The sequence below is a fragment of the Ambystoma mexicanum genome, chromosome 6p (genome assembly GCF_040938575.1).
Source record: "Ambystoma mexicanum isolate Mex_15411 chromosome 6p, UKY_AmexF1_1, whole genome shotgun sequence".
In the NCBI taxonomy this organism is placed as follows: Eukaryota; Metazoa; Chordata; class Amphibia; order Caudata; family Ambystomatidae; genus Ambystoma; species Ambystoma mexicanum.
Window position 1 is genome coordinate 1,267,193,150 of NC_090935.1, and position 13,225 is coordinate 1,267,206,374.

Here is a 13,225-nt window from a genome sequence, read left to right on the forward strand (position 1 = left end):
AGGCTGGAGTTGTTAGAGTGGCAAATCATCCTGACCAGTATAATCATTGTTGCTATTGAAAAACTAAAAACCTGTTTCAAGAAGAAGAATCTTATAATCTATGTTTTGGAACCTTTTGTTGTCAAGTGGAAGTTGTATCAGGCTATATTGGAACTTTGTTGCAAACCAGGCTTTCCTTGTGTTATTTACTTGAACTGTGAAGCAGAATCATGTTTATAACCTGGGGAAGGGGAGTACGTCCTGGTTCTGAAGAGAGACTTTGGTTGCTTTATGAATTCAATCATTATTGTTTTGAACTGCCATGAAATTCCGTGTTTATTTATTGTATGTGTAAGTGTGAGCGACAGATGTACTTTGTTAGTGTTTCCTTTAGTTTATTTTAGGCAGGGAAATCCTTGTCAGGGTAGGGATAGTGTGGCGTTCATCCAACCTTATATTCTAATAAAATGCATTTGTTGAGAAAACTACACAACATGGTCCGCCTCACATTTCTGACCCCTCACAGAAGGTTGCTGGGTGGCACAAGAGAGCAGTGGCAGATGACGCGGAGGCAGTGGGACGTGCATGTGAAACCCGGTGATTTCATTGTTGTATTGTGATCGTCCACTGGCCAAACCAAGAGGCCCTAATACACTAAATACAGATCTAATATAACAAGAGTAAAAGGGCAAAACAAACCTTATTTTGAATACCGAACTGACATAAAGTTGAATAATAATACGGTTGAAAAACAAGCTGATGTAAAGAGGAGAAAGTGGCAGACTAAGAACTTAACAAACCAGAAAGATGTGATTGTTATTTTATGGGACATAATAAATGCCAGCAGCAAGAGAGGGCAATATTGCAATAAACCAATAAAAACAACCATTGCCAAAGTAAAAAAACATAATGCCTGGCAAACATTGTTTCGGCAATAGTGAACTCCTCCTTTAGCATATCTAATGTACCTCAGTGTCTAAAAGAAGTGTGGATGCCTCCCATCCTCAAAAAAGACAGCGTTACCCTGAGAAGGCTGACAGTTACCACCCTATCACAAAGGTTCAATTTTTATTATAGACCCTATATAGAGCGGCCTATTTTTGATATTTTTATATTTGATATTTTATTTATATAGTGCTCGTACACAAGGGTTTCAGAGTGCGAAAAGACCCCCAACCTGTGCCCAGCAAGTCCTACTTACAGCTACAAACATACATTGAAAAATATAATGTGCTGGGTGATAGAGAGTATGGTTTCCGATTCTCCCATGGGACAGAAACCGCTATGCTTGATTTGAAAGCAAGCCTTGCAAAAGCTTTTAACGAAGGCTGTATTGCATTACTGATGCTTCTCGACCTCAGGGCAGCATTTGATCTTATTGATCATGAATTGCTGCTCGAGAGGTTGAAGGAATTGGCTAATTTTTCTGATACTACTGTCTCCTCAATGGCCTCCTTTCTTGGCCGACAAACTACCAGAGTGGTCTCTGAGGGCTTTCAGGCACCCACAGAGCAAATAACATGTGGTGTACCCCAAAGTGCATGCTTCTCCCCACATTATTTAATGTGTACACAAGACCGTTATTTGATCTCCTGGATAGAGTCGGCATTGGTTATACGAACTATGCTGATGATACCCACATGGTCTAAGAATGTACTGGCGAATATGATGAGGATACAAAAAAAAATAAAAATAATTTTTGACCTAATCCAAGAAGGGATGACTGCTAACTCATTGGCGCTGAATAAAAGTAAAACTGAGTTACTGATTGTCGGTACAAAGCAGAGATTTAAAAAAAACGGGATGATCGATATGCTCAATTCAATATATTGAATTGCACCATACGAGTTAGCTCATGGGTTAAGACTTTGGGGGTCTATTTAGATTCAGACTTCACTATGGAAAAATATGTATATGGAGAAAAAAAGGTGGTGTTGAAGCAGGCAGTAATGTATGGAAATATGCCTAAAAAAACATGTGCAAAGGTCTGTGATCGAGACCGGTAATTATGATTCTTGTCCTCCTTGCAGCATGAATATGTTAAATGGTAAGTGTAAAGGTGGCCTCCACACGTTGCTTGGTTGGCAGTAAAGTATTTATTTATAAGTTACATGAACAATAAAGACCCCCAACCTGTTCCCAGCAAGTCCTTCAGCCAACTGATCTCAGGTAAAGAATAACATTCTACTCAGGAGCTGGACACTCCACATTCCACCCCATCTCCTAAGCACATACATAACACAAAGCAACCTAGCGACCCCAAGTCTTTGCATCTGACGAACTGTGCAACGTTAGTACCACTGGAGGTCGAGAGTGTTCGTACTATAGATTTCATTGAAACATCTTCAAAAAGCAAACAAATAAGATCCAATTGTGTTAAGGATTGCCAACAGCCTACCAATCTGCTCCATTAAAACTAGTGGCAGTTGTAAGTCGCATTGTGAACTTGGTGGGGGGGGGGACTGTAAACTTCCTAGGAAATGCATACAATCTTGAGGACCTGTTTACCAACCAGGCTGTTGTCAAATCAGGGACGGTTAGCCGTCGCATAACTACCAGTGTTAGGTTACAGGAGACCTTGTTAGTACTGGAACTATCGTTTCCTCTGTTTCCACAGCTTCTGTCTCTCTGGATACAACTACGGTTTTAAAAATTCAGAGCATTTTTTTGCAGTGGCAGCAGATTCTTTCTTAATCGCTCTCGCCTTCTGGAACTTTTACATACCATCATTCCACTAACCTTCATTAGAAGCAGCACCATCATAATCGCGGATATATGTGAAAACGTTGGCCAGGCTACTGCTATTGTCCACTTTTTCTCTGGAGACACTCTCTCGTATGTTTTGGATCACAGTGCCCTATTTTATAAACTGGGCTATGAATGCTCAGTAATTGAACATAATCGAACTAACGGGTGCAGGTACCTCAGGTCCAATAATGGAGACAACAGAGACGCTAGGCTGATTAGGGGCTCTGATAAGCTGGCACAACTATAAGGCAACATTGGCCTCACTGCTACCTTTAACCAAGGGATGCCTTTTGGATCTGGCAGCCCTGAGTTAGTGCTGGGGGTCCAGGGGGATGAAACACACTGGGAGTGGTTAGCTAATGTAGTGGAATGGCGCTGGCTTTCCCGCACCTACCAATGGGCATCTTCCACCCTTTTTTGCTACTGAGTTGGAACACACATGGGCACCTACATCTTATCGAACATGATGGCCTTTTGGACCACATTGACAGACTCAGTATAATCCAGCTTCAGGAGACTTGGCTGTTGACTTCTCTTGTGATTGATGGATGGAATATAATCAATCACCTGGCTGTTCAGGGACCTTGAGCTCACCCAAAGGGGGTTTTGGAGGGGTCTTGTAATAGGAACCAATAGACCACTGGAAATAACTGAAGTTCCCTCCACTTCCCTAAATACCTTAATAGGCACAATAGTTATTTCTCAAGATAGTTGTTCAACCTCTTCCCGGGAGATTCTTGCTATTTATGTATATACTCCCCCTTATGAGGGGAGCCATTCTGAAACACTTGGGGAAATGGGGGAAACTCTAATGGGTTAGAACTATGAAGGACCGGTCCTGCTTTCTGGGGATTTTAATGCTAATATTCCTATCACTACTATCTCAGGGGATGGTGAATTAACTCTTACCGGCCATCTATACAGTCTCTGGGATCCTTTAGAGCTTGTCGATGGGGAATGAATTGGGCTTGCTTGCTTTCCACCGGGGTACCACATGATTAACGGTGTCTCACCTTCTGATACTCCCGCGAACTGCATACATGTGGCACATGGTGGGAGCAGCATATTGGACTACATATTCATAGCAAACTCAACTACCTTAATCAATTGTGTGTGTGTCATCATTCTGAGAGCAATCATTATTCTCTTATCACCGGCTTAAATCTGTAGGGTTCCAGTTTAGGTACTATAACTACCAGTCACTTAAGTGTTAAGGCTAATGCCAATTGTATCACCTGGAGTGACAGAAACTTGGATACAGCTGTGTCTGTGGCGCGAGATACTCTGCAAGCCTTTATTCATGGCAACACCTTTGGCACTGATGTAATCTCTGCCAAGAGAGTGTCTTTGACCGTAAAACAATTTGAAACATCTATATCAACTATTAAGTCCTGTTCCATGGCAAGATCAATCTGTGTCCGCAAGGCGGGCACCACCCTAAATTAAAATCATTGTCATACCCTTAACAGGGGAAATCTGAGACACAAGTAGAGCTCAGAAGTGAACTACATGGCTTAGCTTCATCTAAACAACTAAACAAGGTGAATGTCGCAAAAAATAATTATACCAGATGGCTGACGCGACACAAGTTTCTAACCTAGTGTTTTCACTGGCGAAACCTGGTTCGAGCATCTCTCACCTATGATACTAAAGAATTTTGGTGAATTATAAATGATATGGAAATTCCCCTTAGAGATAATAATGGAATCTTGGAAACATCCTGGATTCAGCACATCAACCAGGTGTTTGGGTGTTCCTATGTTGGCACTGCTTCGCATGAAGGATGCTTACCAACTGGCACTTCACGCATAGCTCTGACGACATGTGTAGGTTTATTGGAACTACCAAGTGTTCCAGGGCTCCCGGTCCTGATGGGATCTGTAGCTCTCTTATTAATCACCATGCGTTACATTGGTTGTTCTGTAGCATTGAGGTCTCTCGTATGATTGGCAGTATAATAGTCCCAGTTTTAATAAAGGGTAATTTTGATAATCCATGTAATTATCGTCTCTTTATTATGTTGGATGCTCCGGCAAATATTTTTCCTCGTGTGCTCCTAAGTGAACTTGAGGATTGGCCCCAAACATGTAATATCTTACCATTCAACCAAACGTGATTTTGTAAGGGTTATAATACCACTTCTAATATCCTTGCTCTTATTACTGTTATACAACAGGCCTGGATGATTAGGAAAACATCTATTTATGTGGCCTACGTGATTTCAGTGCCAGTTTTGACCCTGTAGACCATAATAGGCTGTGAAGAAAGCTACTCAATTGGAAAATCCCCCAGGACTGTTAAAAATGATTGTATCCCTGCATGATCACACAAGGGTAAAGGTTAGAGTGGATCAGCATGGTGGGACTGCGTCATGGATTCCAACCCTGAAAGGCCTCAAACAGGGCTGTATTCTAGCCATCATGCTTTCCAACCTATACCTCTAAGACCTGGGTGATGTACTCCACAACAACCTTGCTATCCCGCCTACATTAGGCTCTACTCCAATACATTGGCTAGGCTATGCAGACGATCTTGCCAACCTGGATCTTACCCCTGGGGGTTTGCAATCAACTCTAATTAAACTTAGAATATTCAGATCTTAATTCTCTTGTTGTGAACATTTGAAAGACCAAAATGATGGTCTTTTAACCCTGTGGATAAAAGATCTATGCAGCTGAGATGGAAGCTGGTTGGGGCAGTACTTGAAATCACTCCTACATGTAAATATCTAGGAATCCTGTTGGACTGTAAATTAAGTGGTGCTGCCCACCTAGATCAAGTTAGATTAAAGACCCATATGATAACAGACCGCATTTGAATCTTTGCACAAAAGGGTTGTGGGCATTCAATCAGATCCTTATTCTGGCTCTACCAAGCCAAATTTGCATCTTTCATACTTCATGGAGCCGAAACTTGGGCCTTGGTAAATCTCGAGGAGATGTGCAAACTTGAACGCTCGATACTAAACAGTCTCCTTCTTTTGCCCTCGAGGTCCTCCATAGAAATGGTATATCTGGCATTTAATGATGTGGCAATACGGCAGAAAATTCAGCTTTGCTGTTTGACCACTCTGTGAAAGCTTGCCAACGCTCCCAACATACCATAGACGGCCTCATGCATGACGTAATTGGGACTAGAGGCTCACTGATGCTGCCCAGTCATATAGTCAAACTCTGCTTTATTGCCAAACATTGGCTAAGGTTCACCCACAGGAATTTATTGGCCACTACACTCAGCGTCTTTAAAAAAAACATTGAAAAATACGTTGGTGGGAAATGGCCAGGAACAGTCTTTAGTTAATCTCGCCACAAAAAATAAAACTGCTGAGTTTAACTATATTCAAGACCGACAGTGTTTGTCTAACTATACTCAACAATTTGTGGGAAATTGCTTAGCCTGGGACTATATGAAACTGAAATGTAATATTGCCAGGACTAGGGAAATTGAGGGGGCATGGTACCACATTTCAAGGGAAAATAGGGAATGTCGTTTGTGTGGAGAGGGATTTATTGAGTCTGTAAAACATGTTTTGTGTATATTTGAGTCATTAAACAATTTAAGGCTAGCTGCATTAAAAGCTGCAGGCTTGATGGTAACTTTGCCCTCAGATGAAGTATGGGATTTGTTCATGAGTGGGAATCATGAAGCCTGCATTATATATTATACCCACCTTTGGAGGCAAGTTGTATCTGTTTTTTTTTATTGTTTTGAAGATTGTTTTGTATATTTAATCACATTTTCGAGGAGAATTAATTGATGGGAACTAATTGGTAGGGCTGTTGTTTTATGATGGTTCTCCTTTTTTTTCTTCCTTTTTATTTTGTTGTCTTTGTGAAAAGTTTTTAATAAACTATATCACAATAAATAAAAAAATAAAGAGAGTGTACGACCTAATCCAAGAATGGATGACTACCAACTCATTGGCGCTGAATAAAAGTAAAACTGAGCTACTGATTGTAATTAGTAAACAGAGATTAAAAAACCTTGATCATAGATATGCCCAATTCAATATATCGAATTGCACAATAAGAGTTAGCTAATGGGTTAAGACTTTGGTGTCTATTTAGATTCAGGCCTCACTATGGCAAAACATGTATCACAAACTAAAGCTGCATGCGCCTACACAACTCAACTAATCAGACCAATTAAACCCTACTAATCACCCAAAAATGTCTCCTCATTAGCAACAGCATTGGTAAATTCAAGACTCTACTGTTTTAACATTCTACTAGTCTGAACGTCTAAAGGCAATATAAAAATACTCCAAATAGCCCAGAGTGGTGCTGTTAGAACTGTATGCGGGCTAGCCAAGACAGAACATGTGACACAGGCAAGAAAATCTTTACATTGGTTGCCAGTGTACGATCGTATTAATCACAAAGCCCTTTCACTTACATACAAATGCTTGCATGGTATGGCTCCCATATCCCGAAGCAGCGTTTGAAAAGGACTGATAAAACACACCTTCGATCTAATGCGCATGGAAATGTTAAGGGTACCTCGCTTCAAACTTAAAACATTCTGAGGTACTTGCTTTGATACCTGTGCGCCTAGCCTCTGGAATTCCATTAAACTAGAACATAAGAATTTCTCAAATTTCACAACCTTTAAAAATTCCATAAAAACCTTCCTGTTCAACACAGGATTAGATATGTACATATATATTGACTACTTGTTACTGACTCTGTACCCATACCACTATGATCTTCCCTATCCTTTGTCTTCTGTTTTATGTGTGCACTGAAGCCCATATGCGTGTTGCGCTTGATAAGAATCAAATAATAATAATAATACTAATAAAAAGAGAATCATACCAAGGCAAGTTAAAAAGAACCAATATTACCAAAGCCAAAAGGGTGTAAAGCATATTGTCCATATGTAAAAGAGGTCATAAGAAGTACTGGCTTAAACCCACATTGCCAAAGCCAAATAAGTATAAAAGTGAGATAGAGCCAAGCATTTGGTTATTGCAGAAGTGGGAAAACAAGAGTTGCAGGAGGCCTGTCCTTCTAAAAGAAGGTATTGAGAACAAGTGGAGCAAAACCTGCATTGTGTATGGCAAGCACAAGAGTGTAACAAACCGCACCAGCGTGTTTCTTGTTTTCCCAGAAGACATTTTTAAATTTGATGCTGTGAAGCACGAGGCATTGCTAATTTGTTGGAAGATTACCTTTTCCACAGAAGTGCTTGTAGTTAGTAGTTTATTCTGTTCTAGCAGGAGAGTACACCAGAGCAGAGGACCTTGTAGTAGAAGGCCTGGCACATGAGTGGACCAGGTGGAAGTTGTTGAAGTACTGTGGTGTGGTTAAAAGTCTTGAATAAGTGGCAGAACCACTAGGATGTTTTTAGTAGCTGATGCAAAATCATGCTGTCAAATTAATATTGCTGAAGCAAGTATTATGTGAACTGCTGCAGAAGTATCAATGTTAAAACAAGTGTTTTATGAACTGTTGTAGAATTATATTGAGAATGAAATGTTTTGATCCTAATGAACTATGAACCACCTTGTTGATGAGAAGAAGTTGTTTTGAGCTATTTGTCACAGGTGGAAAGAGGAAAACTTTGTTGAACATTTTTGAGCTGTCAGCCGAATTCAAGTTGGAACTTTCGTTGTCATGTTGGAACCAAAAGAAATGAAATGGAACTTTGTTACAAGACAGGATTTCCTTATCTTTTTGGAACTGCTGAATAGAATAGAATTCCCCGAGATTATAAAGAGACAGTTGTCAGATTGTGAACTTAATTGATATATTTGTTTTGTTTGAACTGCCATATATTACCTTATTGAGTTGTGTGTGGGACAGAAACCTTTTGTTAGAGTGTTTCCTTTAGTTTGTTAGGCAGGGAAATATTTGTCGGGGTAGGGATAGTGAGGTGTTTATGCAGCCTTTTGAGTTCATAAAAAGGCATCTTTTGAAAAATCCTCACAAAGTTGTCCGCCTAACATTTCTGACCCCTCACATAAAACTTTTTGTTGAAACACACCTTTTAAGAAGGCCTTTTCCATTTTTTCTAATTGATTTCATTTTCACCCTAAGCCTTTTGGTTGTTTATTTGATTGGGTATTTTATTTACTTTATATTTGCACATGAAAAGTTTTTAGTATTCCAATACCCACTATTTATGCAGAGCACCCTGTCCTTTTGTTGGCGTTGGGATGGGCTAATCCAATGCAAAACCATGAAGGAATCAAATCGTCTTCCTACTGAAGAGAGTAGCATGATGAGTGTGTGCTAAACACAAGGTAAACATTTTGCAACATTGGAAAAATGCTAGAAAAAGCTAAATACGCCATCGGAAAAAAGATAACAATTAAAAGGTTGAATAAGGTAAATTGGGTGTCGGAGATGACCATGAAAGATCTCAAAGCAGTGTTGAAACCTTGAAAACTAGAGTATCAAGGTGTGATTGCAAGGCATAGTCCTAACAGATTGAGGGGGATGTTAGACAAAAAGACACAAGTTAATGATGTGCAGTAAATAATACAGGTATTAAAGGTGTATTGTAAATTGCATCAATGGTCTGGGCACCTATACGAAGTCATGTATGCAGGGAAAAGGAAAGATTACGGTAAAGTATTAAAAGTTTGAAAATAAATGAAAGATGAAGTAGAGTAATTATCCTATGGCCACTGGAATTTAGATCTGCAAAACGTCCAAGGTAAGTGATAAAGTGAAGGTGAAATACATGAGAATTCAAGACTTTGACAAAGGTGAACACATTTCTCCTAGAGGATGGGAAAGTCGCATTAGGTGAAAAGGGGATTGGGAGACTAAAATATGCAAATGAAGACCTCTGTAAATTGGAAGAGTGATATAGAGGAAACTAGGCTGAGCAAAGGGATGAGATTTTAAAGGTTACAGAGCAGCTCAGTCATGGGTTGTAATCTGTTATTTGTGTGTTGGAGAGAAACCAGTATGCAGTGTGACTTTGGGATCATGGTAATTATAAGGGGTCTGAGAAACAAGCCCAGGTGTATGCACCATAATTTAAGTAATCTGGGATGTTTTTTTAAAGAAAATAAATATTTACCCTTCTGTTCCCAACAAAGGCTGTGAAGGAAGAAGTGGAAAGAAGACACACTTGTAAGAGTTGGCGTAACCCATTAAGTAAACCTCCTTCTAGTGCTCACTTCAATCTATGCAAACAGCAGACACAATGTAAAGAAGGTAAGAACTGCATTATACTGGGTTTTGTCGTTTATATTCAATGCCACAAACCATTAACTATTTGCCCAAACTGCTACTTGATACACAGAGGATGTTAACTGATGGTGAATTTGAGGGAAGGACTGCCAAGCAGCCTAGGGAACACCAGAAACATTTATTGCGATACAGATGAAAGGGTGGACACAGTGATGCAATCTATTGGTGTAGATGTCAAAGCAGCATAGGGCTGAATAAGAGACTGAATAGTGTATTGAATCCATGGAGTGAGATTTTTTAAGAAAGTGGAGAAGGATAAAATGATTGACTAATACAGAGAAGAAGGGACTGATTGATTAAGTAAATGATGGATATTTGGCTGTGTCACAGAGAATATTCTGCCACAAGCAACAAAATCCAATTCAAATGTCCTTGATTGCTTATGAGATATTGGAAACCATGAATGATAAATTACAGTCCTTCATGCGTTTATGCCTTGCATCCTTAATGCATGTTAATTTGTTATGGGCTTGGTGCATTTCTGCTGTCCCTATATACTTTTCACTTTCTGTGAGCCGAAGTTTTATTTTAGCTATTCTTTGGCCTGTAGAGCTGAAATGTGTGTTCTCGGACTTTGCAAAATCATGTTAGTTGGTTTTGCATCAAATGATTAAATGTGTGTCTAGTGCAGGCAGGACATGAGCCTGATGACATAGGGAACATCCCATTAACTGTTACGTCCTTTCCCTTTTCCTCCATAATTATGGGTGTCCATCGTATGGGGATGGAACCGGACACTTTTGGCACAGCAAAAAGAGTGTACCCTTTACATTTATTCTGTTGTCTGGAATGCACAGACACATTGGCCTGGTTAGCCCCACTTACTCTGCCTACCAGCAACACTCGTCATTCCGTTTTTCTGCATCGTTGGGACTGGACGTTTGGCATAGCGCGTCCAATTTTTGGGTGAGTCACATCTCCACTAGGCCTTTTTTCAGCTTTACTCATTCAGTGTCTTCTCCCTCTTTACTTTACTTTATTACATTTGTATAGCGCTGCCACTGACCCAGAGGCTTATGGGCGCTAACGGAAAAACAGTGCACACACATAAGCAGAGAGGGAGAGAGAACACCACAGCTTGAGAGAACCAGGACTTGAAAGGGGTGTTGGTCCTGTTACGGCTAGCCACAGCAGTACCAGAGTTAGCGGGAGGCCATATTGGCTTATACCCTGCCATGAGCACCAAGGCTTCTTCGGGAGAGGTTACCGGAACACTCTCTGAGGCCCTTTGGTCTCGTACCGGTCAAAATACAGAGGGCCTCTCAAAGGTCTAAGATCGGGTCGGTTGTACCCGAGGTGATGTCTCAGCATCAAAAATCGACCAGGCCTAAACAGAAGCCTGAGGGTCAGCGGCCTACCAGACGACACTGTGGCGGTTTTCTTTGAAAAATAACCACCAGGCATCACCCAAAGTATCCTGTTGAATCTAAACAGAAGCAGAGCTCTACTTCGAGTTCTACTCCTTGTGTTTCTTTACCAGCTTCAAGTGCGAATTCTAAACCTTCCACAACCTGTTAAAATATGGCACTACCTCTGCTCGAGGCTCTGCCATTTCACAATCGGTGCCTTCCTGTTCCTAAGATGGCTGCCACAAGCGGTCAGATGCATCGGTCATGGTTTCCGGCTCAGCAGAGGACATTTCAGAAATGTGCTATTCGGTGTTGTGACCTTCTGCTCCTTCTACACTGGTGCAGCTCTATTTACCTCCTACTGTCTCCAAAGAGGATTTTGTGAGGGTGAACTGGTCCTCTATAACTACCTGGTCCATTTCTTACCCCATACCATCCTCGTCACTTAGGTTTCAGACTCCTCCTCAGGTCAGGCAGCGAACTTTGAACCTTAGACTTCCTCAGCCTTATTCTCCCTCTACCAACTCCTCTTATTTGTCTAAGGCAGCAGAGCCTTCCTCCTCACAGGATAGATTCTTTGAAATGTTTTAATGAATATTGCATTCAGAACCTTTAAAAGGAGTATTATAAAAATCTAATAAAGGAGTTAAAGTGGCAAGGTGCTCCTTGATCTTCAGGTGCCTTCGGTTCCACTTCCACCTCAAGTAACTTCTGGAGTGCCAGTGTCTGTGACGCCGCCTGTTGCAGCACCACCTCCAACAGATACCTCAAACCAATTGCAGCCTTCTATGCCAGTTTCACAGCACACTGTTACAGACCCTACTACGACGTCCTGTCCCCTTTCCGCCATACTGTATGTGCGTTCCTCGCTAGGGGCGGGAGATGGAACCTTTTTCACCAGAATAATCATCTTGCTCTTTAAATGTAGATGCGTGCGGGGTGCGGCCCTGGGAGCGAGCGCTCCCCTTGCTCCATCCACCGGCGCCACTTCAGTCCTCTTTTCCGCGTCGATGGGAACGAACCACTTTCACCAGCGCTCCTTGGTTAGGTCTCTGGCCTAGTAATTCCATGCTCTCTTCCCGGAGAAGTACTTTTGTCTTCTTTGTATTTCTTTTTTAATTGTCAGGAACCGCTTTGTCCTCTGGCGCCATGCTCCTCTCAGGCGCTTGTCAACGACGGCAGGCTTCAGCAGGTGTCCAGCCTGCGAGGATCCCTTCCCAACGTGCGATCCCCACGTCTTCTGCCTCCGTTGCACTGGCCCTGTCCATGGGCGTGACAGCTGTTCCCTCTGACACTGCACGCCCTCAAAAACAGACTAGCAAGGTGGAGGGAGCTCTTCGGAAGGTGGCCTCCAGAGGACCTAAACGCGTTCATGAAGCAGAAGACCAAGCCCAAGGTAGGTGCAATGTTCTCCTCCACACCCCGCAAAAGGCAGCTCCTTTCCCAGGAAGCACATTAGCGGGAGGGACCTAATCAGTCCTATGACCAGCACAGGCATCAAGGCAGCTCCAGCAACTGGCCACCAGGCCGAATGGTCGTAACATCCTACCCGTGAGGGACCGCAAGGTTCTATTATCAGGTCTCAACCCGAGGGGCTACGCCCTGACCCTGGACTGATTTCTGAGGGTGTGCCTGTATGCAGCAGTACTGGCTCTACAACCAAGGGCACTCCGCCTACCTGGCCCCGTCCTAAGATGCAGGGTAGGCCTCAACTTTCAATGCTGCGTGTACTGAAGGAAGCCAGGCCCAGCACAACAAGTACCACGGAACAGGCACGTGGCGTGCAGTAAAACAAAATGGCTGCCGGACCAGAGAAAATGGCGGCTCGCCCAACACCATCTCCTTCTGAGGACCAGGTAGGGGAGCGAGTTTCCAGGTGGGACTGGTCAGCGCCTGTCACTTGGCCCACAGCATACCCATCTACTTCGTAGGGCAGATACTTCT

At 42.1% G+C, this 13,225-nt stretch overlaps 1 protein-coding gene across 5 annotated transcripts in view; it reads left to right on the plus strand.

The window, feature by feature from the left end:
* The window catches only part of KDM4C (lysine demethylase 4C), a 3,084,728-nt gene that overhangs the window by 1,794,273 nt on the left and 1,277,230 nt on the right, over window positions 1-13,225 (plus strand). For all 5 annotated transcript variants that reach the window (XM_069625930.1, XM_069625928.1, XM_069625929.1 and 2 more), the window contains one exon: window positions 9,779-9,896. In XM_069625930.1, coding sequence (XP_069482031.1) covers window positions 9,779-9,896 — 118 coding nt within the window. The remainder of the gene's footprint in view (window positions 1-9,778; window positions 9,897-13,225) is intronic.